At 42.1% G+C, this 27,395-nt stretch overlaps 2 protein-coding genes across 2 annotated transcripts in view; both read left to right on the forward strand.

Moving 5' to 3' along the window:
* The window catches only part of NCOA2 (nuclear receptor coactivator 2), a 133,690-nt gene extending 128,041 nt beyond the window's left edge, over nucleotides 1-5,649 (forward strand). The window contains exon 23 of the mRNA XM_015819114.2: nucleotides 2,098-5,649. Within this exon, the coding sequence (XP_015674600.1) occupies nucleotides 2,098-2,109 (12 nt within the window). The 3' untranslated portion in view covers nucleotides 2,110-5,649. The remainder of the gene's footprint in view (nucleotides 1-2,097) is intronic.
* Nucleotides 5,650-18,569: 12,920 nt separating this feature from the next.
* On the forward strand, nucleotides 18,570-26,124 carry PRDM14 (PR/SET domain 14). Its single transcript, XM_015819116.1, has 7 exons — nucleotides 18,570-19,099; nucleotides 20,464-20,555; nucleotides 20,661-20,818; nucleotides 21,210-21,480; nucleotides 22,465-22,667; nucleotides 25,246-25,347; nucleotides 25,894-26,124. Exons 1-7 carry the CDS (start codon nucleotides 18,570-18,572, stop codon nucleotides 26,122-26,124), a joined length of 1,587 nt encoding a protein of 528 aa, XP_015674602.1.
* The last annotated feature ends 1,271 nt before the right edge of the window (nucleotides 26,125-27,395 follow it).

The raw sequence follows: 27,395 nt of genomic DNA on the forward strand, positions 1-27,395 counted from the left end.
GGCAGGACAAGAAGCAACGGATGGAAACTAATCAAGGAGAGAAGCAACCTAGAACTAAGGAGAAACTTCCTGACAGTTAGAACAATTAACCAGTGGAACAACCTGCCTCCAGAAGTGGTGAATGCTCCAACACTGGAAGTTTTTAAGAAGAGACTGGACAGCCATTTGTCTGAAATGGTATAGGGTTTCCTGCCTGAGCTGGGGGTTGGACTAGATGACCTCCAAGGTCCCTTCCAACTACTACTACTACTTCTTCTTCTTCTTCTTCTTCTTCTTCTTCTTCTTCTTCTTCTTCTTCTTCTTCTTCTTCTTCTTCTTCTTCTTCTTCTTCTTTCTTCTTCTTCTTCTTCTTCTTCTTTTCTTTTTCTTTTTCTTCTTCTTCTTCGTATTATTATTATTATTATTATTATTATTATTATTATTATTATTATTATTATTATTATTTCTTGGATGAAGTGGGGCAAAGAGTTTTGTCAAGAGAACATGCTAGTCATAGCAAAAACTCTTTTCCAACAACTCAAGATATGACTCTACATATGGACATCACCAGATGGTCAATACCGAAAACAGATTATTTACTTTGCAGCCAAAGATGGAGCAGCTCTATACAGTCTGTAAAAACAAGACCTGGAGCCAACTGGCTCAGATCATGAGCTTCTTCTTGCAAAATCCAGGCTTAAATTGAAGAAAGTAGGGAAAACCACTACACCATTCAGATATGACCTAAATCACATCCTTTATGAATGTACAGTTGAGATAGTGAATAGATTTAAGGTCATGTAGACAGAATGCCAGAAGAATATACTTTTTGATGCTTGGTGTTAGAGAAGACTCTTGAGAGTCCCTTTGACTGCAAGGAGATCAAATCAGTCAATCCTAAAGGAAATCAACCCTGACTGTTCTTTGGAAGGATAGATATTGAAGCTGAAGTTCAAATACTTTGGCCACCAAATGAGAAGAGAAGGCTCATGGAAAAGATCCTGATGTTGGGAAATATTGAAGGCAAAAGGAGAAGGGATAGCAGAGAATGAAATGGTTAGATAGGTTCATTGACTGAATGAACATGAATTAGGGCAAACTCCTGGAGACAGTGGCAGACAGGGGGACCTGGCATGCTATGGTTGATTGGATTATGAAGAGCTGGACTCAACTTAGCGACTGAACAATAACAAAGTTCCTGGATGAAAACAATCTTGGACTGTTCTTTAAGTAGTTTGATATATATAAAAGTAAATCTGATACATGCTCAAAAGTTTGACACATGTATACGTTGAAGTCCTAAATGTTTTAGGACTATCTGAAGGGCTGAACCTCCTATTAAAAACCTTTTGGATTCTTAAGATCTGCTGGGAAACTCCTAATGATGCTGCTGCTATCAGAAGCCTATTTCTGTTGCATCTTAGGGAGCTCTCCTGCATGACCCCCAAAGCTATGAAATGCAGTTTCTTGGAAATTCAGTTTGCCCCCTATTCGGTGTTTAGATAATGTATTTATTTATTTTTATTATTATGTATTTATTATTCATTTAAAGTGTATAGCCGCCTACTCATAGAGCGGCTTTAGTAGCTAACAAGGTTAAAATAAATCACAATACGAAAACATCATTTATAAGAAAAATTACATAACATTGTGATCAAACATGACACCCGTATATTCACACTACACCAGTTCATGTCAATGTGTCTCAATGTCTAAGGGGAGAACCAGGTCTTCCAGGCAGGGTGGCAGGATTGCAGCCAGTCGATTTTAGGGGATGGGATGCTGTTCCATAAGGCAAACAAGAAAAGACAAATTCTAGGGCCAATCAGATGATACACTTCGATTGATGGATTTTGAATAATACCAGGATTTTTGCAAAAAGGACACATCTTTTTTTCATTAAGCATTTGTTGATTTTAGTATTAATTTTATGCTTCTCGGTTTCCATTCAGTTATGTATTCCATCATCGATTGATGGAGTTTGGAGATTGTTTCTCACTATGTCTTATGTCAGCCTGAAAGCTCTCATTTTTGTTCTGATTATTTGAAGTTAGCAAAAGATAAAAGCGTACGCTTAATTAATTGAATAATTATAAATGCTCTTGCTTTCTTTTACAGAAATATTGCTGACCCTGAAGATTGGCTGTATCTTCAATTGATTGGGCTCCCCATTTTCTGAACTGCTTGCCAGTTTGAAGAGCTGCCTATGTCTGTTTGCTCCATCTTTTCTGCCAGCACTTCTACTGGAGAAATGAGAATTTAGTGCTGCAAACAGAACAGCGTCGTTCTTGAGTGGCATCAAACCTTTCTTGGTGGAAGAGCAGTCTCTTCTTTGACAGTCTGAAGCTAGCGTACAGACAATTGCTCAGCCTGTACACTGCATTCACCTTAGTGCAACTTAGATCTCTCCTGCAAAGTAAATGTTGATAGCCAGTTTTCATAAAACGTGTCAGATTGAATGTATTTAAATGTATGTATTTAAGGAAAACCAACCATGATCTCATTCTGTTCTGTTTTAGTTATAGATTTTTATTTGTGTTTTTTCCCCCATAGCTACACAGTCAGGTGCAAAGGATTTAGTTTCATCTGGAAATCAATGGTTTGTATTAGGACACTCTGAAGTAGGGAGTAGATCAAATTATGAATTCCAGAGTGACAGATGAAAAAATGAGAATTCATATCTAATCTCTAGTGGCTAGATATGCTATTCTATAAAACAAACTTATTTAGTTTTGAATAGATCTAAATCTATTTGAGTAACTGTAAATGTTTAAGTGGGTTAAAACATCTGAGGGCTTTTAAAGCTTTTTTAATAACTTTTGGATAAAATCATGAGTCAGTCACAGAATTTAAGTTCCCATGTTGATTTCAGCTTCCTTAAAATTAATTAATCTTAGCATCTGTTCTCCTGCCTTCACTTGGACTTTCTGATAGGTTAGATAAAAGTATAATCCCCATCATAGTCCTAGATCTGTTACCTAAATTCTAGGTTGCAGGTAAATTAGTTGCTGAATAATTTCATTTGAACAAAGGTGCACTTCTTGGTGATGGAAGTGGCAGGATTGAGGCATGATATCAGAGCCAAAGGCATCTGATTTAAACAATAAATTTTCTACTTTCCCATCTCCATATTTAGGGGAAACAATGACTTAAGCTATAGCAGATATCACTACAGAAGTAACCATCATGTGTTCAATTATTTTGAAGCAGTGTGGACTTTGAGGAAGTTTTGTAAGGTACATACAAAACAGTTTCTATGTAAACAAGCAATAATTTAAGTTGAAGATTTTAGTGTTTTAACTGTATAATTTTGTGAGGTATACATGTTGTGGAGTTGATTTCCAAATGAGGTACTTCAGTATTAAATTAGATATCTTCATAACTGTGCGTGTCTCCTGGGGACAAAAATGTGTTTTGTAAAGGATTACAATGCCTTGATTAGACCTAATTTGTAAGCTTGAGACTTCTTTTTCTAAATGCAATTCTGCTCATAAGTCATTTATCTAACCTTATATGCAGCCAGTGTAGGAGCCAATTCTTGACTTTTTTGTATGTTTATATTTTTTCGTAATAATCTTAGCAAAACTGTTGTTCAGCAGACCACTGCTGAAAGTGGTTATACTCTTACCGGCTGTGGTCTGAGTATTCTTTTAATATAAGCTGACATCAGTTTTTGAGGACTTGAAATATCAGGAAACTGATTGTTTTCGACCTCCTGTTCTTCTGTTCCACTTAATCTACACTTTCGTACCTGTAACTCAAATTTTAGATGTTACTTAAAGTGCAATGCATTTTATATTTTCTCTGTCTATATTCATGTCCTTGGAAATAGAAGGCTTGTTATCTTGAAATCTGGTGTTTGCTTGCAGTGAGAGTTAAAATATACAAATAAATTGACTTTCATAGAGTGCTGAAAAGAACATGTTATAGAATATATAGAATGCATTTCAAATCATCTGTTTCCTGTTGAGTGGCTTTCTTACCCCTCGAGATGAAAACTGTATTTCTCATGAGTCACCAGACTCAAAAGTTATTCAAACATCTGAGCCATCTGGTGGAAATAATAAAATGTCAGCCCTGAACTCTAAATTATTGAGAGAATATCAATACATATAAATACAAATACACACATCTGATTTGAAGATTAAAGGGATTAAACCATTCTAAATTGGATGATAAAAATAGTTTTGAAAAGATTATTTTTCAATCATGCTTTAGTAGATTAGTAGGCAAATAAATTATGTTAAATAAGGCCCAATTCAAATTATATTAGCACCATCTAGTAATGATTTCAACTGAGTATAAAATGGAGTGTTTGTATTATCAGCCATGTCCAGGGAATCGTTGATTTTCCCTTTCATTTAAATTAATTAAAGGCAGTGGGTTTAAGCATTTTCTGAGTATAACATTCACACTAGGTACAACAGTAATAATGCCAAGTCAGTTGTTTTAATTTTTTTATAAACAGTATTTCTTATTCAGTAAATAAAGATAGTAATTGGATTTATGTTGGAACATCAGAGTTCTCTCATACAAAAGTGTGAAAAAGCAAAATGTATTAAGTCAGAAAAATATATAGATAATTCTACAGGGCAAAGAACCATTCAATCACGTCCAGGTAAGCTGATAAACATCTTGTTCAACATTTCACTAGTTATTTCAAATATTTCTCAAACTTAAAAGATTGCCCCTTTCCCAGTCTTTCTATTGGTCTGTATTAAGTAAAAGCAATGCTTTTTGCCATTTATACAAAGCATTTTTAATCTGTATTTTTTAAAAATGAGTTCATATGGGCTTAACACATGAAAAGATGGTTCAGCTCTACTTGCAAAACCCAAAGATACACAATCAGTTTTGAAATGCAATTTAAGCCATTAATTGTTGGTGTGACTTTAAAGTTTTCTAGTATTTGTATGGTAGTATTGCTGCCTAAGAGCAAAAGCATTCTCTGCACAAAAGAAAATTACTGTAGTGGCTTTGGTTTTTAATTAGATTTTTTCTCCCTGGTGTTTCTTTGTAGACTAAAACAAAATCTTTTAAGTTTCTTACTACAGGTAAAGCTACGTGCAAGAACCTCAAAATGCTAAAATCTAGCATAATGCCTTAGATCTGTTTTTAAGTCTTGTATATTCCTACATAGCTGTCTGATGTATTATATTTGTATAGTGAATTGTGTACAATTTTGGAATAAGCGCATCATCACTTAGCTTTCAGTCGTTGAGTAGAGATGATGGACACATTACTTCAAACATTGACTTTTTTTCCTTTTGATCATTCGTGAGTTTTATTTGTACAGTTCCTCATGAAGTTACATCTGAGATGTGTATGAGTGTGTGTATATGAAAAGATTATACAAGGGTAAAACTAAGCAATATATAAACTATGGTTCTTCAGGAGAAAGCTTACAGTGTTTTCAGGTTGTGACTTATTTTCAAGACCGAGTTAACTTTGAACATCACTTTGTTCACCTGCATTGATGTTTGTATTTCTAGTGTGAGCAGTTTATGCAAAGGTAGATATATTCAGAGAAATTTTAAATACATTTATGCAAGTTAATATTGCTTTGCTGATGCTATTTGCTTATTTGATGTTAAATAATGCTATTGTAAATAAAGAATTCAGTTATTGCATCATTTAATAAATTTTAATGCCTTCGGGTTTTACATGGTTTCAGATATAGCAATATTTCTTTTGTTGCGCCTTTTGTGTGTATCAGCAGCTGTATCAGAATGATTTAACAAACTTCTCTTCATAAATAACTAAATGGGAACCATACTGAATCCTAACCATTACCTTTGTTGCCTCAACATCTTGGCTGTAAGCATCAACAACCAGTACTTGTTTCTTGACTTTGAGAAGTAATGGAATGCTGTAATGCAGTGATGGCGAACCTTTTAGAGACCGAGTGCCCCAAAACTGGCCCTGCCCACTTCCTACCCTGCCCCCGTTCCACTCCCTGCTCCGCCCCCCTGCCTGCCCGCAGTGCCATTCACCACCTCCAGGGGCCACCGTAATCACCCAGGCAGCCCAGCAGCGCCATGGCAGTCACGCCCTCTGCCCACGCCCCGCAGCATCAACTGTGAATGTTGGGGCATGAGGGCAGAGTCTTGTCTACACTGCCTGGCTGCCATGTCCTTGGCTGCGCTGCTCCGCGTGGGCCACGTCGGGGGGTGACTCTCCTCCAGGGGGGCTGCTGGTGGGGTCGCGGGTGGAGGCAAGGCTGGGGCAACGGCACGTGTGCCCACAGAGAGGGCTCCAAGTGCCGCCTCTGGCACCCATGCCATAGGTTCACTACCACTGCTGTAATGTGTGCCTTGGAAAGAATAGGTTATATGTGGCATTTTCATAATTAACAATATAGCTTACTAAAATAGCCTTGACTTTCTTTCTAATCTTCTTTTGCTTCTTCCCTTTTGACCGTTGTCTAATGCACACAAGAAAAACTTGAAGGTGATCAGTCCTTCAACTGGACAATTGCTAGATGTGTTCAGAATATAGTTACTTATCAATGAATGTTCACATGTGAATTTAATTTGCATTAAAAGGCACGGTGAATTGGCCAGCTTTCTGGTTCCATGTATGCCCTGTCCCAAAGAACTGAAAATCAATTATCTTACTGAGAAGAACTGAAGAAGCTTCTTGGATGAAAAGCAAAACATTTTCAACAACAACAAAAGTTCAGTTGCCTTTTGAAAAGCACCTTTGAGACATTAATGAGAAGACTATGTCCATTTTTACAACGAAAACAAATACAGAACACTTCCCCTACAACCATTAGGATGCTGATATAGAATCAACAGAGAGTAGTTTGTGATCTGTATTAGATCTCTCAATGCTCAGCAACAAATTTCTAAAGGTCTCTTGAGTCCAGTAGTTCAAAACTGCAAGTAAACAGTTTAAAAACTGCTAGTTTAAAAAAATTCAATGAGCATTTCACTCCAATGTTCCTTGCCTATAAAATAGCTTAGATCAAGAAGTATAATGAAAAATAATGGGACTAAAATATTACAAAAAATGACAACCAACCTTAGAATTCACAATGAAGATGTCAAAGTGGCAGATAACTTCTGTCTTTTAAGATCAACCATTAATAACAAAGGAATAAGCTGTTAAAACATACACTGCAGATTATCACTCAGTATTGCAGCCAGCCATAAAGGTCTCTGAAAAGATATTTAGATTCTATATGATGTGTTTCTTCTTCTAAAGATCAGAATAGCCATGATACTCCCTGTGACACTGTGGAAGTAAAAGTTGGACTCTGAAGAAGCAGGGTAGGAAAAGTACCGATGCTTTTAAATTTCGGTGTTAGAGAAAACTCTTTGAGAATACCATGGACTGCCAAGGAAACAAACATCATCAAACAAATCAGTGCAGAGTTGATTCAAATTAAACAAATAAGCAAACAATTCTCAGCCAACAAATCAGCCACTTGAATCACAAATAACCAGGCTCAAATTACCGTATTTTGACGTAGCTCTCTGGAAAAGGCTATAATGCTAAGGGTGGTGGAAGGAAAAAGATGATGATGATCAGTGCAAAAGATGGAGTGACTGTTACAACAGCAAGGGGTGAACTACTGGAACACCTATAGGTCGGGTAGGCAACCTTGGCTCTTTTATGACTCGTGGACTTCAACTCCCAGAATTCCTGAGCCAGCGTGGCTGGCTCAGGAATTCTGGGAGTTGAAGTCCACGAGTCATAAAAGAGCCAAGGTTGCCTACCCCTGACCTATAGGATCAGGTTGGGCACGAACTGTTATGGAGAAAATCTATATGATTTGACACCCACCTGATAGCATATAGGTAAACTGTGATCCAAGGAGCAATATGTTTCCCCCATACACAGGAATAGTGATAAGAGGCAGTATATGGTTTGATACAAATGTTACTTTTGCTTAAACAATTAGCAGCAAATACAAATGTATGGAATCTACTTGCATCAACCTTCAAATATTAATTTCTCTCCCACCACAATCTGAATCAGACTCTTAGCAATATAAAAAAATACAATTAAAACATGTTAAGATGCAAATCTTAAACAGTTCCAAAATCATATTAATTGGGAATGGTAGAGATTGCAGCCCAATTCCTAATGGCAGAATTTTTTAAAAAATGGCCTACTTCTATCACATAGTGTGGATTTTCTAAGATTCCAAAGTGACAGCTGGAGCTGTACAATCAATAGTGGATAACCAATTCCCGTTTCTCCTTGGTTGTGTGTACATGCCACAGCGAGCCACAAATCAAGCAATACTGTTTAACCAAATCTGTATAAAACCAAACCATATAGTTATGGTTCAATATGACATGAAGCAAATAATTGAATTAATTGTTGGGTAGCATACTGTGCAAATACCTCATAATCTGCTGACCTTATAGGGCTATTCAGGCAAATAAGCATCTGAATGGTCATCTCATCCAACTGGAAATTCATAGAGATGATGATGTTCTTGGAACTCCAGGTTGGCCTTCTTTCCATGAGTCCTAAGCAGCAGAGACATAAAGGCAATTATACTTTTTAAAAATAACATATTTATTAAAATATTATGCTTTATAGACCAGATCATATGTTTATGTTTATGTTTATTTAGATTTGTATACCGCCCTATCTCCCTTACGGGACTCAGGGCGGTGAACAGGCGATAATAAAAATCACAATAAATATCTATTCTAAAATCAAATTAAATAAACAAAGGCCTGCTCTAAAATACCCCATATAAAAACCTATACTAAAACCTAATTAAGACTACGCCAGGCCGGCCGCACAAAATAGATGGGTTTTCAGGGCTCGGCAAAAAAGGCGCAGGTCCTCAGTTGTACGTAGGTCGGGGGGTAAGTCATTCCAGAGGGCAGGAGCTGCCACAGAGAAGGCTCTCCCCCTGGGGGTCGCCAGCCGGCATTGACTGGCCGACGGCACCCTAAGGAGGCCCTCTCTGTGGGAGCGGACTGGTCGAAGGGAGGTATTTGGTAGGAGGTGGTCTTGCAAATACCTAGGTCCATTGCCATGGAGCGCTTTAAAGGTTGTTACTAACACCTTGAAGCGCACCCTTGAAGCGCACCCGGAAGCGCACCCAGCATGCAAAAAATAGTAAAACCTTTTTAGTTATACAGTCAAAAAAATGTTCCATCTAACTGAACGTTGACATGGATCAGGCATGCATCACCACGATTTGTTTATGATCCTGCCATCACCTTTTGGAAGATCAAAAATCTTAGGTAGGATTCATTTCCCCAAACTTTAGGATACTCATTGGAGATGCTAGGCAGTAGTGGATTAAAAATAAAAATAAAAAATGAGCCAATCTGGAGGGCTCTAGCTTGGAGAAATCTGTACTAGATAGAATTAAAACCAGAATTTCAGAAATATGAAAGAATGGAAGATCAATCCCTCTGCTGATTTATCCTAAGACGAGAATGGATCATAAGACTTGGTGTTCCACCAGATATCAAAACTGAACCCAAAGATCCTTGATTAAGGGATCTTGTTGGTCAACAAGAAGATGTATCTGGAGTTTGACAAGTTCTTTCCAAAGGTTACAGCAGAGGAGACAAAAATCAATTAAATTTTTAGAAACACAAGGACATACTTTAGGAGCTTCATATTTCGTACCATCAAGCAGTTTTACCCAGGGTAACATAAAACTGCTTATACGAAGAGCTTGTGATCATTTAGCTGTGCTTAACTGCAACTCAAGGTCCAGACCACTTGAAGAAGCCATCACTTCATCTCCATCCTTTAGGTTAAATAACACCACAAAAATACAAACTATGAGTTGTACATGAAGAAAAATCATGGCTGAGATTCACACTGAGCAACTTGTTTTCAAACATTAAAATACTCTTTTGCTCATTTGAACTGTTTCAGTTGATTTTGTAATTTTCATGGTACTCCTGAATTTGTCAACTAACAAAATGTATAATTATGAGGTCCCACATTCTCCCCAAGTCTTCTTTCCCCCCTGAATACAAATTGTTACACAACCATTAATAGTGAAGGCAATGTTTCTCAACCTTGGCAACTTTAAGATATGTGGACTTCAACTCCCAGAATGTCTGGATCTACACATCTTAAAGTTGCCAAGGTGAGACCCTGAGTAAGATACAAGACTATGAAACCTTTAAACTGGCGTACCCCACAAAAATTTGCTGTGGAGATAAAAATGGAAGTCTTCATGGAATTTGAGCTTCTCTGAGAAAAGGTGAGATAGCACCTGTAAATAAGAAATAATAAGACCACCACCTGTTTAAGCTACAAATTGCTGTCATCTGGGTAGTAAAAAAATGCAGTCACAGCAGCCAGATTTCGTGATGCATTTACACATTGTATCATACTTTAAGCGATAATTTATGGGAAAATAACAGATTTTTGTTCACAGAAAAGGAGAGACATAAAGCATAATCTTTCAAACCCAGTGACTTGGTTTCTAACAATCCACATCATGATTCATCTGCAAAGCAAGCTATAAAAAAAGGAGCTAAGCCTGTTTCCCCCTTCAAATATGTCAAGATTATAACTCCCAGAATTCCAGATACTGGCTAAGAGACCTGGTGTTACGATCCCAACACAGTGCAAAGATCACTTTGATGGAGACCTATTTAAGCATAGTAAAACAAGTATACACTATGGAGATTTGGGTATTAGTGGTTGTCTTGCAGCAGGGGTCTTCAAACTTGGCCCTTTTATGACTTGTGGACTTCAACTCCCAGAATTCTGGGAGTTGAAGTCCACGAGTCATAAAAGAGCCAAGTTTGAAGACTCCTGTCTTACAACCTCTAAAAGCTTGAAATCCAGTTTGATTATATTTGGATGTCTAGATACATCAGTGCAGTTGCCTAATTTTATTTAAACAGGCTGCTGAGTAAGGCTGAGTTCAATATAAGCATTAAGGCAAAATGAAATGATGTTATAACTTGATGAGCTGTTAAAATTATTGTTACAATAAGGGAAGCTTAATAATGATACCTTGTGAAGGCTCTAATAAAGTTGTTTTTAAAAGCTCCCCTTTTAGAAATCACCTCTGGGCCTGTATTCAGAGTGCCAAGAGTCAGCAGAATAGTATCTGATTACAGCAGAGGTCTTCAAACTTGGCCCTTTTATGACTTGTGGACTTTGACTCCCAGAATTCCTCAGCCACCGTGGCTGAGGAATTCTGGGAGTCGAAGTCCACAAGTCATAAAAGGGCCAAGTTTGAAGACCCTGGACTACAGACTAAATACATTTAATTGCAACAGACCCTTTTCCTTGGGTGCAGTGTATATTTACACATGAGTCACTCATATTAGCAACAGAGCCAGTTTAGTGCAGCTAGAGAGAAGAGACAGTCCTCCCTTGCGCACAAAAGCCGCACAGAGAACTTGGGGGCCGTCTCAGCCCAACCCACATTGCAGGGTTGTTGTTGAGGGAGAAAGAGTTGGCGAGAGCCGCCTGAGGTCTCCTGTCTGAAGTTGTACAAAATAAAGGCAGGTTATAAATCGACTCAACAAGTAAACAAGTCCCCAACGTGTGTCCTTCTGCAAGCAAGCAACTATCTTTCAATTCTCTAGAAGTTGTTTTTTTTTCCCCCCAGGATGACCAGCCTTAGTTAAGATGTCAGGTGCAGGGAAGATTTAAGCATCGGAGAAACTTCAAAGCCATTTATTCGCCCTTTCCGAGCCTGCCCCACCCCATCCGGAGTCCTTGTATTTATTGTTCCTCAATTTCCTGGAACTCCCAGATTCGTTGAGGAAGACGGACCATCGTTAAGGAATAACGGTAGGAAGTTAATTTTTGGAGGCTCATAGCAGCAACCTCGGGATTTCCCCATGCTAAAGAACCGTAGACCTTCCCGCGGACCTTCCGGTCGTTTCTAATACCCCCCCCCTCTAGAGCGGATCCAGAATCGGTCCTTTGGGGTTGGGGGCGGGAGCGAAAACCCAGCTATTGACTCCCGGTGCTTGTAATCCTCCTAAAAAGGCGTTTCCGTTGCACTCGCTTCTAAATCAAAGTAAAGGAGTAAGTCAGGCTTCATCCCAGCGCAGCTATGCGGGCTGTTCGGTTTAGACGAGTGCGACTCTCATACAACTCAGCGGACTCAAATGTAGTTTGTTTGAGACGCGTTGCGTGCGTGAACCCAGATAATGCGACTGTCAACATGTCAATCATGTTGTACTGCTTAAAGGGTCTGTGAACCTAGCCCAGGGGTAGGCAACCTTGGCTCTTTTATGACTCGTGGACTTCAACTCCCAGAATTCCTGAGCCAGCTAATTCTGGGAGTTGAAGTCCACAAGTCATAAAAGAGCCAAGGTTGCTTACCCCTGACCTAGCCAGTTGTGATTTACTTGCAAATCACGGTTCAGCCACTTACCAAACTCTGAGCAGGCTTCCTATGTCTTGGTTGTTGGCTAGCTTCTTCTCTTAAGATTTTTTCAGATATTCTCTATCGTGTTGGCTCACATTACCAGCCAAAATATAATTACTTGTTTCTAGTTTAGTCTGTTTTATGAACTAAAAAATCAACTGGGTTTATTCCAGAAACAGTGGCAACATAGCCATGGCTTAAGGTATTGTGTGAACTGTTGTGAACTGGTGTTGGAGGAAGACCAGAGATGATAATCGTTGTGTGTTAAATCACTGGTGACACCTGGTGACTAGATTTTCTCTACCACAATCTGCCCTTAATCTAGTATTTCAGGTCTTGAGCCAGACTTAACTCCCCTCCCTTCACAGCTGCTGGGAAAAATGGGTCAGTCCCTTATTCCCAGCCCCACAGTGGGCTATTGGGGGGGGGATCTGGAGAAGGGAGTGTTATGCAAGTTGAGGAGGAGGAGGAAAGAGGAAGCATAATTCTAACACCTCAAAAAAATAGCTAATTTTCTCAAGTGACCTATTGAGTTAAACTTCCAGGTGTTCTGGAAACAGTTTTAAGATTTCTAAACGTAGATACAAAAAAATTTAATGTAGCTATTCTGTTAATTGCTTGATTGAACATCAACGTTTAATGGGGTGGCAGTCTTACTGTTTCTTAATCCATTTTCTCTGTATATTTTTAATCCATTAACAAGGACTTAAATTCCTGTTTGCAACACACCTTGTGTATAATGCCTGAGTGTAACCTGAATATTTTTTAAATGCATTCTAAATATTACAAGTAAACATTCTTGATATTCAGTCAAGATCTTTGACTTTGACTAAGCAAAAAAACGGTTCAGTGGAGTCTGCATTTGAATATATAAGCATATATGCATAGTACCTATTAAAAACTTTGTAAGGTAGTTTTGAAATATATTCCGTTGTATTTCTGTATTTGTAACAGCTACAGAGTCTGATCAAATAATTTGATCAGTGAGAGCAAATAATGTAAGAATTACTTCGGTGGGAAGCTATATCCTTCTTAATTTTAAAATGTCATTCTATCTAATATACAAACTTTGCCGGGAATGTATCCTTTGGAACTCAATAGGATTTACTTCTGAACCTCTCTGCATAAGGCGGCGCTGTTAACGAATACAATTAAATGGGCTTAAAGGTTATTCTTGCAACATCCCGGTTAATAAAAGAAGACAGAAGCACCGTCTTTATTTCTCCTCTGCCTTCAGACACTTTTTTATCTTTTCACACGGTAGTCCTTAAATAGTCCTAAATCAAGGTTTAACTGATTGGTCTAACCAAACTCCCAGGGAAGGTCAGATTTAATATTTCATTGACGCCCCCCCCCCTCCTCCCCAAGCCAAGGGGGCTATCATATCTTCAGTCCGGTTTCTCCCGGGGGATTCTCTTCTCGGTGGGCAGAACTCCTTTCCGCCGATTCTTATTACTTGGCTTGTGGGAATCTGAAACACGAGCGTTCACCTCCCCCCCCCGACCGAGACCAACATCATAAAATCAAAAGAAAGCTGATCCAGTTGCCTTTGGAGAACCTTTTGATTTAGACACGTCGTCGTGGATTTTTCTCGCTTTTTCTGATTCGTTAACGGAGGGTCAACGTTAGAGGAAATTTCTGTTTGGAGAGAGAAAAAAATGCATCTTTTCTGGCCGGTTCATTTTCAGAAGAGGCGGGAGAAAAACGCGGCTGAAATTTGATCAACGCTTCAGCGGGGCTCACTCGTCGCACTGAGGCAGAAAATGGACTTTCATTTTGGTATCGCCAATTGTGTGAACTCCCCGTGGCTTGAGGACCAACATGGTTTATATTTTTTGGGTACGGGGCGTAAACCAAGGCATATGAGGCTTAGCCAACCATGGTTAGGCAAATGGTAACCAGCATTAATCGAACCCGAAACTTCGGAAATGTACAGCCTTTCCCTTCTGGGTGGATTCATTCTTTTCGTTAATGTTCACTTGATATCGATTGGAGGCGTTTAGGTGATTGTGACCGGGGATACAGCTCCTCTCTCCCCCCCCCCCCACTTTTCTCATGGCCAGCATTTATTCCAAGCACGAAGGAGAATCTCGGAGGAAATGGTTTGTAAGCAAAATTGGTTTACGAACACAACATAGTAACACAATTGTCCACACCGCTAGGCAAGATCTTAAGTAATGACGAAATGGTAGTAGACGAATAACTACAGTCCTGCGCCAAGACGAATCCCTCGGTCACTTGAAGGAAGGTTGGAGGGATGCAACTTGGAGCAATCCATTTCGACAGAAGCATTTTTGGATATTTTTCAAAGTGAATCCTCTCTCCCGATTTCCTACTGCTAACTCCTAAAATGCTCTCGGTTGGAGGGGATTTTCTACGAAAAGATTCGAGGGCCGGGAAAGAGAAGGGGGGGGGGGACGAACCGCGCGTCCGAGCCAAAGGACGCCCGTCGAAACCCGCGGCCGATTTTCTTCTGCTATAATAGAAAAAATGCCAAGGCGGGCTCGGCTTCCCGGCTCCTCCTATTTTGCTTCAGAGGAGCCCTTAACGCAGGGGTCCTCAACCTTGGCAACTTTAAGACTTGTGGACTTCAACTCCCAGAATTCCTCAGCCAGCAAAGCTGGCTGAGGAATTCTGGGAGTTGAAGTCCACAAGTCTTAAAGTTGCCAAGGTTGAGGACCCCTGCCTTAACGGATCTTCTCAATGCAACGGGAAACCCGAAGGAAAAAGGGCGCCCCTTCCAATTCGGTCCACTCGTTTAGCCCTCGGCCTGGAAGTCTCGATGCCTCGCTCCCAGGCTTCCAGGCCCAAGAGTTGGCGGCCGGCCGGCCTCTTTGTCCCCTCCCGCTCTTTCTAGGGCCGCTTAGCCAGAAAGTCGGGCGAGCTTATTTGCGCCGCAGAACTCCCGGGGGACAGCAAAGACTGGGCGGGCGGCGTCTCTTTGCTGCCACGACACGGTTGTCCGGAGTTTGGGGGCTCACGTGGGTGGCCTTAGCAGAAAGTGCGGGGCGTTCCAAGCTTCTGCAAGGGGGAAGGCTCAGCCGGAAGCTTCAAGGCCGACTCCGCTTAGGGGGCCTAGCCCCCCGAAATTGCGAAGCTTGGGCGCAACAGATGTTTCAGGAAGGGGCAGCATGTAGCTGGCTTTGTCTTGGCCTGGGCCTTTTCTTGGATGGGACCTCACCAGTTGTAAGCTCCACCACGGGATAATCATCCAGCAACTAGAATCGCTGCAGAACGACTTTTCATTCGGGCTCTGCTCCAAGGAAGAAACTTAACTTTATACAAGGAATTGCCTCACCTTTGTCTCTTACAGCGAGGTTCAGGGGTACCTGCAAAGTATGGTCGAAAAAGATAAGATGGCGGCCCACCAAGTTGAGATTGAAGCCCCTCCCTTATTTGAGCGGCCATCTTGACTCTTTTGACCATCCAGCGAATCTTTGCACTTTCAGGCGTCGTAATTTCCCGACCGGGTGGGGCTCCCACATTCCGAGGGAGGCGGGAAGCCTATCGAGTAAGCCAGGCATTGTTTCCACACCAGGCTTCGTTTGAGGCCGAGTCAGCCAGATTTTGGGTTAATCAGTGTCACGCACAAAGCGGGGTCGTTAAAGATTTTGAGTGCACGGTTTTGTGCGAACACAGCTTGGATGCTCAGGGTCTGTTCTGTGCTTCTGGCACTTGCACCCTCCCTCGGAGACAAATATGCACCCCAAGTGGCTCGCTCCTAACTCCATCGCTCTCACCAGACTGAGTCCACTTATGGTTCACGGCGCCCTAAAAATCTACATGATTTGCGGAAACCACGATTTACCTCTATAAGCCCGTCGGAGGAAACCAGAAGCCGAGCTGTGCGACACCTGCTCTCCGCCAGCAGGTAGCTGCGAGAAGCGGCGTTCTGGAACCGCAGGCCCGACAGAAGGGCAAGAGTAATGGATGGGCTACTCGCCCACGCAGAGGCCGCGGCTCCCTCTCGGGTGCAGCTGCTGATTATGCCGCGCAGCCGAGAGGCCGGCCAAAGAAGCACCACGCTCCGGGTAGCAAGTGAGCCTGGCGACCGCCGAAGCTACAACGGGGAGTTGCAGCCCGCCGTCACCCTTCATCCCCCCCCCTCCAGAAGAGGAAAGCCTCCGGGCCCGACCTAGCTGCCGCCGCCGCCCTTGGTGGACGACGCAGGCTGGATGAATGGAGCTGCTTAGAATGACCCGGAGAGCCCTGGAAACAGAATGGGGGGGGGGGTTGAGGGGCGCCTCGGGCGCCGGCAAAGACCCACCCCTGCCTCTAACCGACGGCGGTGCACAGACTCCGCTCTACACGGGGGGGGGCGCCGCTGCGTCTCCCACGAGCCTCCGCCCTTTGCTTTGGGTCTGCCCGCTACGGGAGGGGTGAAGGGATTCTCGAAGTAAGCCGCGGGCTGCGGTTTAAGGACCGCAGTTCCCCAGCAGGCAACATATGCAGGCAAAGGAGCTCTTCTGCAGCTGAGCAGAAGGAAAAACGCGGTTTATTGTAGCGGGGAAACTACGTTAAGTCCCTCTTGTTCGTTTTCTGAATTAGGCGCATTCTTTACGTGTTGCTTATGCGAAGCGACCTTTTCTCTGCCATCCTCTGCAGCTCTCGTCCCACCAAGGTCTGACCGCACAATCATCCTCGCGGCCGTCTTCCCTGGGGAGAGGCTTCTTGTAGCAGCCGAGAGAGAGCACGTGCGAACGAAAAACTTGGGCACTGCAGAAAAAGCCGGTAGAGGAAACACAGCCCCTACTGGTCCTTATAGCACGGCCTTCTGCCAGAAGCACTCATTCAGAAAAACACGTCTTGCTTGGGTGGAAGGCAGGACTTTGATTGCATTGGAAGTTCCCAAAATCGTTTCCAGCTAAGCCGCCATATAGGCAAATTTACTCGGGAGTAAATTGTATTACAGCTTGGTCCAAAACAGGTATGTATGGAAATACGGCTTTAGAAGAGGAAAAGGTTATAAAGTTTGACGTAGTTGGACCTCCCTCCCCGAGAAATACGTTTGCAGTGTAATCCTATCCAGTTTACTCATTGAGTAAATCTTAATTGTGTTGGGGGTTATTTCATTGCCGGTTTCATCATTAAAACCAAGTTCTTACTCGTACTCCTAGGAATGTACTTTTAAGAGCCCTCTAATAATTGCAAATCTATAAAGAATTAAACCGGTAGAGGAAACAAATCTTTCTAAAACTAACCGAAGCTGCAGTCCAATATCCCTTTCCCAAGGAATAAAATCCGCATATATATTCACGTGTATGTACGCTCGCAAGGGCGATCGTATAGCAAACTACGAAATTATTTTTTTCTCTCGGGGAAAATGGGAAGATTTGGCTTACTTGAAGTCCTACACCCACGAACCTGACAGTAAGCACCTCTGAAAAGGAAGGAAACGACGAGAAGGATTGTCAATTTTTAGGGCTTTTCACGGATAGCGGATAGCAGCCCTATAAAATCTATTGCCGTCCAACCTTTCTCAGGTCATCCCTTTCATCGCTCCTGGTGTGTCCCCCCCCCCCCCCAGTGATGCCAGAGAGGCAGAAAGAGAGGCCACACTTACACCGGCCTCTATTTCTCTCTCGAACGCATCAATGTAGCGGGCGGGGAATCAGAATTACCCTCTACCCCAGGGGTTCTCAACCTTGGCAACTTTAAGACTTGTGGACTTCAACTCCCAGAATTCCTCAGCCAGCAAAGCTGGGAGTTGAAGTCCACAAGTCTTAAAGTTGCCAAGGTTGAGAACCCCTGCAAGTCTACCCGGAGCTTTTCTGGCTCTCCGGCCCTTCACGTGAATGGGAATATAGTGCCCAACAATCTCAGTCAACACGGCCAACGACGGCAGGGTTGGCCGCTGCAGTCTAATTCGTCCAAAGGGCACCAACAGGTCCTAGTCAGGAAAAGGGGACGGCTGTGCTCCCCCTCCCCCACGGCCTCCGAGCTGAGGGCCATTGGACCGTCAGCCAACCTTCTGAAGGAAGTTCGGGAAGGTTCCGGGCTAAGCTGCCCCCTCCCCCTCCTTCAAGAAAAGTGGGCGGGAGGCCGCAAAGCGAGCAGGCGACGCCTGTCGAGCCCGGCTGCCCAGCGCTGAGGTACCCCCGGGCTCTTCCGCCAGACAGGTTGGCCCGACACTTCGGCTTCTGGGCGGGGATTACGGGCCTCGGCCGCCCCTCCCCGAAGCGCGCTGCCTCAGCTCTGCCTTTTTCTCCGCCTCACAGGTGCCGCGTCTTTTCCAGACGGGCGCGCGGCGATGGCTTCGTCTTTGGCGGGGACCGCGCCCTCCAAAGAGGCCGGCGTGGCTGAGGGCGCCGGCGAGTCCTTGCTCATGCTGTTCCACAGCTGCCCCGCCGGCGCCGCTTCCTTTGCCCCCGCTCTGCACCCGCCGCTCTTCTTCGACACCCTTCGGCCGACGGTGGTCTTCCAGTCGCCGACTTCAGCTGCCGGGCGCCTGAGCCCGGGCTCGCCTCCGCTGCCGCCTTTCCCCTTCCAGCGGCTACCCGCCACTTACCTGGGGCCGCTGCCGCCGCCACCGCCGCCGCCGCCCACCCTTCCTCTTCTCCGGCCGCCGCCGCCGCTGCCCCGGCCCGTGCCAGTGCTGGCCGCGCCCTTCTCTGGGAAGAGAGCCTCGCCCAGAAAGAGGAGCCTCGAAGGGACGCCGGACTCGGAGCAGCGCCTGCCCAGCTACCGCTTCACGGCCCAGGAGCTCCAGGCCGTCCTCTACGGCGCCCTGCCCGGCGGGAGGCAGCCACGCGCCCTCTCGGCAGGTGGGCCCCAGTCCGGGTAAGGGAGGCGGCTGAGCCGGCGCTCTCCCTCCGCTTTCTCGGCTGCGGGTCTTCGGGCAGATCCGCCCAGTCTCGACCCCCGAAAGCCTCGCTTCTGCTTTGGGCGCGTTTGAAAGAGACGCGCGCCTGGGCTCAAACCGCCCTCGGTTGCTCTGTAAATTGTAGCACGTGTGGCTTATTTTTTTGGGGGGGGGGGGGGAAACTTCTCGTTTTGTGAAAAGGAGGGAACGGACTGGCGCGTTTCTTTCAGCTTCAGCCCCGCCGAACCAAACCGCGCAGGAAGTTTCTTCTGATATTTAGGTCTCTTGATCCAGCCGGGCTGAAAAGCTCAAAAGATGCTCTGGATCGCGAGGGAGGAGGAGGAGGAAGTGGGCGGAAATTCTGCTAGGAGGATAGTTGGAAGCCGCTTACCCTTCTTAGTAAGAGGCTGCTTTCCCCTGACTCCGGATCCCTTCCTCGAAAGGCTGAGCAAACCTTTGGTCTGGTGCCTGAGGAGTTCTCGAACCTGCCTTGGTCTTGGTTGGTAACTGTTTTTTTTTCCAGTTAGTTGTCTGATTCCTGGCAAAAGGAAGCATCGATTCAAAGCATCAAGGATGCTGGTTGGCAGGAGAACTACTGAGTATCGGCAGCCGCACAGATCCTTTCTGCAGCAGGAAGGAGGTTAAAAAGGGAGGAGATGGAGAAGAGAGGAACTGTTTAAAGAGGGTAGCTTCTGTGCACTCCCGATGCGCTTAGGAGTGGAATAAATAAATAAATACCTGAACTGCCCTTAACTTTAAAAATTGTAGATTTTTAAAAATTAGTGGTCCCCTATGTTGGAATACAGCAACTGCTAATTGTCCTAGTTATAATTACATTGGTCTCATTGCTCTGGCGTTTTATTTTGACTGGACGTTGATGTTTTTGTGAACAAAATGTTGGATGGGGAATTTCATGAAATATTATTTTCAATAAATACCTTAAAGATAAAATGGGCCCCAAATAGGCTTATCTAACTTATCCATTCCAGATCTGTTGGTTCACAACTCTCCTGACTCCCAACCAGGATGGCATAATAGAACCTTATAATGTTTTTTTTTCTGAATGATGTCTTACCCTTTTTGCATATGTCCCCTTCTTTGCAAGACCCAGAGGTTATTTTTGTAGGAAAAAAACCACAGTTCAGTGGCAACTTGAAGCACTTTGCTCTGTGATTCATCTCAGAGGCATTTCAACTGAGGTAGTTAAAGTGGGCTAGTTAAACTAGAGCTGCTGCTCCATTTATATTATGGCAATTCATGGCAGTTTATTTTGGATTAGTTCTAGTTTAGCTGAGTTTTCAATTTGAACACACTTGCTTATTCTTGCTTATTCTTCTTAAAGCCCTGTCAACCTCATCATAACTGCTTTTCTTTCAGGTGATACTAACAGTCAGCCCCCACTGCTGGATAGATCAACTCTGCAACTTCCCAAAGGTAGCACATTTTTGTTTATTTGGGAAGAATGTTTACTGTCCATCACTGAATTCTTTATTGGTGATGTTTCTGCTTTGACTTGCCAACTTGGTTTCTCCCCTCCAGGTTTGACTGTGTTGCAGACTGTATTTATTGATGGTCCACAGCTGGGTGTCTTCTGCACAGAAACCATCCTTAAGGGCATTCAGTTTGGTCCTTTCCAGGGCAAAGTGGTCAACACCAGCGAGATTAAAACTTATGACGACAATTCTTTGATGTGGGAGGTACTTGAAATTGCACCTTCTGTCTTAGAATAGTTGAAAGGTAGTAGGGTTTAAGGTGGGACAAAAACAATGTATATCCCACTCCCATGCCTGCTGAGTATGATACAGCTATGCAGGTTAGATACCAGCCTCTCCATCCCTGAATTTATTTGTTGATTTTTTTAAAAAAATTCTCAAGGTATTTTTCCAAGAAAAAAATATATATAATTATATCCAACTTCTAAGTCTGAATATCAAAAGTTTCAGTCTCTCTTCTGCTTTGTCTGAAGTCAACCATTCAACTGTCTAATAGTGAAAACTGGTTCTATGTTGGGTAACAAGATGTGTGAAAGCCTTGCCCAAGAAATGCCTGGACTTTTGCATTTCTTAAAGATGTGTGTTTGTTTTGCAGATTTTTGAAGATGGCCAATTGAGTCATTTCATTGATGGCAGAGGCTCTTCTGGAAATTGGATGTCATTAGTGAACTGTGCCCGCTTCCCAGAGGAGCAAAACCTGACAGCTCTTCAGTGTCAAGGCGAAATCTATTATGAGAGCTACAAAGAAATTACACCTGGTCAAGAACTGCTGGTCTGGTATGGTGATTGTTACTCACAGTTTCTTGGCATCCCTATCGGCCTCAAAGGAACAGCAGAAGAAAAGCGACCCCCACAGCATAGTGAAGGTCAGTTTGCAAACCTTTCCCCTCTGAATAGCTGGTAAGCAGTTAAACTGCAAACAGTGAGACGTCTTTTGACCATCACATGTTATGAGAGCCCAGCCCCCATGAATCTTTTAGGGAATTGTGCAAAAAAAAAAAATGGTAGTTAGAACAAACCAGCATTAAGTTCACTATGGATAGTGTCCTATGCAAGCAAGCAATGTCTTGATTTGGCCAGCAATCGAGCTATAGGCTTATAGTTGAAAGCAAGGATCCTTCTAAGAAAAACTGAGGACTGAAGTGTTGGGTTAGGGTCTCAGTGTTGAGACACCAACATAGTTCTTGATTGCTGGAGAAGAAGCATCATCTGTGTATTTAATGTTATAACTGAGAAGAAGTGTCACTTGTTTCCTTCTGCCTCTGGTATTGTTAACATTCAGCAGTATAATGACAACAGTAGGATAAGATATTCGGCTCACCTTTTTGTCCAAAGTACCATACTATTTTATAATCTTTACCAAGAGTCCAGCTGGATGTAGGAACTGAGGAAATCCAACCTAAGGGAGCTGGAACATTTTGCCTCAAAAGGCAACTTTTAAATGAATCTTCAGGATTCAGTGTTTTACTTTGCATTTAACTCACTACCTTGTCCCTTATTTGTAAAAATGTTAAGGGATAGGAGTTTACTTCTTTGGTGTCTATGTTATGTGTGGCTAATGTTTTTCAAAGGGGTCCAGTAGCCACACTTGGTTTGCAGAGGCAAAAACATGTGAGCATTAAAAGTGAATGTTGTCATAGAATATATTTTCAGAAAATGGAAAAAATAGCTGGTTTTCAATCAAAATACTGGCAACCCCAGCACTGTAGTTGTAAGAGATCTTTCATTTAGCCTTTCCCTAGTCGTTTCCTTTGTTATACAGTACAATCTTGCCTTCTGATTGCTGCCCACGTCTTTTACTTTAAGTTGTCTTTAGCTCCTGAGAGTGATTTTTCCTCCTTTCCTTGTAGAATCTGTGGAGGGTTATGAATGTGGGCGGTGTGAAAAAGTCTTTGCCTACAGATACTACCGGGACAAACATCTGAAGTACACACGGTGTGTGGACCAAGGGAACAGAAAATTCCCATGTCATCTTTGCAACCGATCTTTTGAAAAACGGGACCGTCTGAGGATCCACATTCTCCATGTCCATGAGAAGCGCAGACCTCATAAAGTAAGGCATTCAGTTTCTTGGTATGATTATACTAGAATCTCTGGGGAGTCTTCCATCATTTACAACAGTGGAAGCAGCAGTGATGAGGGGAGAGGTATTAAGCATAAGCAGAGTGTCATGTTTCAGTTTCTCAGGATTTAGGACTGGAATTTGGGGGTAGGCATTTCTTCATTAGCATAAGACAGAGGAGAGAGATAGTATCTCTGTACTATTTTTCTGTTGGAATTATGCTCAAGTAGCACTCAGTACACAATCTTACTTGGAAGTAAAATCTACTACCATAAAATTTATTTCTCAGTAAATATGGTTCTAGGCTTCTAATCTGATAGATGGAAGCCCAACTACCATTTCTTGTAGTCTGTATTTATAATCTTACCTTATGCTTTGAATTGAAAAGGTTTTTATCGCAAGTCATGCTCTCTCTAATTTTAGTAGCTCATAAGTACATGTGTGTAAGAAGTAGTCTTCTAAATTTTGGTCATTTTATTGACGGAGATCAAGAAAAGAATGTTGGTGACTCTTGCTAGTTTGAGCTGAGAAAGTTCAACTAACAGAGCTAGACTTTCAGCACCTTGTCTGGTTTCAGCCAGGAATCCTGAATGTTACCAGACTTGGGTTGCAAAAATCAAGAAACCTGTTGATGGCTGAAATCTCCATCCTATCATCTAGTGGTTGTCCAGAATTCTGCCCAAACATGTACAATCAGCATACTGATGATATCTCACACTTCATGGTGACAGGTGGTCTCCTCCAGAGGTTTCATATAGATGTTAAATAGGAATGGAGAAAATACCGACCCTTGAGGGATCCTGAAAGGCAGGACTTGGGGTCAGATTGCTTGCTCCTCATCAGCACCAATAATGGCCTTAGAAAAAGGAAGTGAACCAGGACAATACAGTGCCCTCCAACCCCTGGGACCATTCCAGAAGAATAGCATGGTTGATAGTATAAAAAGCTGCTGAAAGAGTGAGAATAGATAGATGCTCTACCACCATCTCGCTCTTACCAGAGATCATCAAAAAGTGCATCCCATATCCATGCCTGAATCCCAAGTGAAAGGGATCCTTTGGAACCGCAGCGCAACCACCTTCACAACCACCTTCCCCCAAAAGGGAAGGTTGGAGTCAGGATGAAAATTCTTCATGTAGGGTGGGATCAAGCAATGGCCTCTTAAGAAGGGGGGAAACCATAGCTGCCATAATGGACTGAAGCACCATCTTCTCCCTCAGAAAGGCATTTATCACCACCACCTGTGCATCATCTTCTGGGAGGCCTTAGCCTGTTAGGAGCACAATGCAAATAAACTAAGCCTCTAAAATGATTTCTTCATTTTTAAAGCACATTTATTTCCAAAAAGTGAGGCTTTAAAAGAAATTAATAGATTATAGGTTTAACATTCTGAGTAGATTTTCACTAATTCAAACTGTCTGACCAAGCAGGAAATAGTGCAATATTTTTTAAAGCATCTTATTTTAATGATTTCTGAGAACTTCCATTGGGATAGATAGAATTTATTTCATGCTATGGAAGCTTAAATGAAAGTGTTAGATTAGTTTTTCTGTGAAGTACATATGATTGCAATTCAAGTAAATACTTAGTTGAAAGTAAGTGCAGTTTAATTTATTGAGGTATACATTTGAGGAGGCATGCTTAGGATATGAGCTGTCTTTCAAAACTATTTTGCCAACAGGATATCAAATTGTCTGGAAACAAACCTGTATATGTTTTTTTTTAAATATATGAATTGTATGTGCATCTGACAGAATAATTGCACATATGCCCCATCATACATAGTGTCTAAAATTGTTACAATCTAAATGATTAGTTTTGCTTGTCTTACTGTAACTTTTAAATACATATGAAGACAGTTTCAATTTAAGACATATATATTTAGACGTTTCATTGTATTCAGTGAATCTTCCTTATAAATAGCAGCACAGACATATTTTCTTAACAAACAAATAATAACCAAAATTGGGCAGAGAGAAGAGAAAAGGTTTTTTTTTCTTATCACAGAGAAAGACATTGTTTTTTGTACCTTGATGGCAATAAGGTATCCCAGATAAATAAACAATGCTAGAATAATTATCAAGAGGGCATTCTGAATCTAATTCAGAACTATATGGTTGGAAACAACTGTTCATATTTGTAAAAGTCGTGTAGTAAGACTACAGCTGCGTGACAGGTATTAATATGCATGATTTGGGGAAAGATGGTTATATTCCTTGGGAATGTCTGCGCCATGTGTATCAGACCGATGAAAGTGATGTTGCAGTGTTAACCCTACTCCTACTGGGACGTTGCTTGCATGCTCCAAAGGGATAGAGTAGTTACGCCTTTTTTTCAAGTTCTGAAGTCCCCAAAAGATGGTTTGCTTCAAGGATATCTGAAGCACTTCTAAATATTTTTTGAAAGGTTCAGAGCCTCACATGTATATTGTTACGCAGTGACAGACTGCTCTAACGTGTGGTAATTCACCTGCATAATATGAATGTTTGCACATTTCTATGTCCTACCAGAATGGGATCTAACTGCTTCTATCGTTACATAATGATTAGATTTTTTTTTCTTATTTTAGTGCTCTGTGTGTGGTAAAAGTTTCTCTCAGTCGTCTAGTCTAAACAAGCACACGAGGGTGCATTCTGGAGAACGACCGTATAAATGTGTATACTGCAGCAAGGTGAGGAGATGTTTCTTGCAATTCTCTTGCAATATTTCAATTTTTTATAAATTGGAATGTTTGGTTCCCTCAGTTAGCCATTTGGATCATCTTTCATAAGAATGCTGTACTTGTGGAACCATTCTGAATTTGCCCTACTACTGTATTTGCCCCAAAATAAGACCAGGTCTTATATTAATTTTTGCTCCAAAAGATGCATTAGAACTCATTTTCTTGTTACGGCTTATATTCGGGGAAATACAGTACTAAATGCGGGTCGGGCTTATATTATGAGCATCCTGAAAAATCATGCTAGGGCTTATTTTCTGGTAGGGTATTATTTTCTGGGAAACACGGTAGCTGCTTTTCTTCAGTTGTGGCAAGGATACTACAACTAAACTATTGAATTAAGGAGCAGTTTTAATTCATAAGCATGAGATTAAGAGTCCCACAGTTATGAATACCGCAATTACTGAGATGCCCCCCTGATTATTACAGAGTTCATGTTTCTGGCATTTTGTTTCTGGGATCTAATTACTTTCTTATCCATTCCCTTGATCTCTGCAGGCCTTTACCGCCTCCAGCATCCTGCGTACTCACATCCGCCAACATTCAGGAGAGAAGCCCTTCAAGTGTAAGCACTGCGGTAAAGTGTTTGCTTCACACGCTGCCCATGATAGCCATGTGCGACGCACGCATAGTACGAAAGACAAAGGCTGTACTTGTACACTATGTGGTAAAACATTCCTAGAGGCAGAAGAATTTCGCTTACATATGAAATTCCACACAACCTTTTAGTCAGCAAAATAATGGTTGGGGTCATATCTGCCTTCCTGTGACATTATGTACATTTTAATATTGTGCTGTGCATGCTGGATTCACAGGTAGGCAGAATGAGCTGATAAGAGGCGTGAGGGGTCCTGAAAGACTATAAACCGTATGGTTGACTTATTTATCAATCAAAATGCAGGACATTATGACCTCTGCTGTTTCAATCAATATATGGCCTTGTCTGCCAACCATTAATAAAAGGTACTGCTGCAACTTAGATTTCAGATTTTTTTTACTGTGGTTATCATGGTTGTGTTTTATGTGACCTGGGAAATAATGATTGTGACTCTTAGCAATAGGAACCTAAGCTAGAGATGGGCATATGTAACTAAAACTTCATTTTGTCAGAGAATATTTTTTCCACCCAGGTAAAGTTTCTACTGATTGTTTTTCTCTGATTATTTCTCATCTTCAGCTTTTAGTTTTTATTTAAGACTGTGTTTTACCTGAGTAGCTTGTATATTTCATCTAAGGACAAAAGATTGGTTTGAAGTAACTTCTGGATTTTATGTTCACGATGCAAATAATAACCATTATCGGCAAAAGGGAAAACCTACTTTTTTTAAAAAAAAAGTCTGCACCTTCTTCCATAATCTCATCCTTTAACTGATCTTGCAGACCTTATAAACAACATCCATCATTTTTTCCCTTAGACTGTTTTCTAAAGCAGGCTAGATTTGGTTTAGCAGGTACTAAACTGGGCATTTTTTGGTTTAGCAGGTACTAAACCAGGCATTGTGACTTTTAAATATAGTGTGTGATTCATATCCATTATAAAGCTGATTGTGGTTTGTTCTATATTGATTAAACTTAGCACAATGGAGAAACTTGGTCTTTATGTGGATTTGGAGCCTATCAAAATTAGCATGGGTATATGTATATAGTATAAGAAAATAAACACAATACTTCCATTATTGATGTATATAGGGCTATTGTACCTTGGTTACAAAAATTAAAACTACGATGAAGAATTCTCTGATACAGGTAATCTTTCAGTTACATTCACAATTGGGACAGAATTTCTAGCACTAAGTTATGGGGTCATAAAGTATAATATCACATGACTGCGTCATTTAGCAATCCTACCACTCCCTGTTAACTAAGGATCCATCCCAATTCAAGCCTTTCTGGCTTGGTCCCTCCAACTCCTGAGCCTCATTTTTGCCAAAGTAAGGGACTACTGCCCTTCCAATTCCCCCTACTCCTGTTTTCCTCATCTCTGCTCTTTTGGCCAACCT

This window comes from Protobothrops mucrosquamatus, unplaced genomic scaffold, assembly GCF_001527695.2.
Source record: "Protobothrops mucrosquamatus isolate PMUCROS unplaced genomic scaffold, P.Mucros_1.0 scaffold860, whole genome shotgun sequence".
NCBI classification, from domain to species: domain Eukaryota; kingdom Metazoa; phylum Chordata; class Lepidosauria; order Squamata; family Viperidae; genus Protobothrops; species Protobothrops mucrosquamatus.

What these genes read in the sequence shown, in the direction of transcription:
- PRDM14 (XM_015819116.1), top strand. Translation starts at nt 18,570, where the DNA reads ATGGCTTCGTCTTTGGCGGGGACCGCGCCCTCCAAAGAGGCCGGCGTG. An exon ending in AACTCTGCAACTTCCCAAAG is followed by an intron (nt 20,556 to 20,660) that starts GTAGCACATTTT and finishes TCTCCCCTCCAG; the next exon opens with GTTTGACTGTGTTGCAGACT. An exon ending in ACCCCCACAGCATAGTGAAG is followed by an intron (nt 21,481 to 22,464) that starts GTCAGTTTGCAA and finishes CTTTCCTTGTAG; the next exon opens with AATCTGTGGAGGGTTATGAA.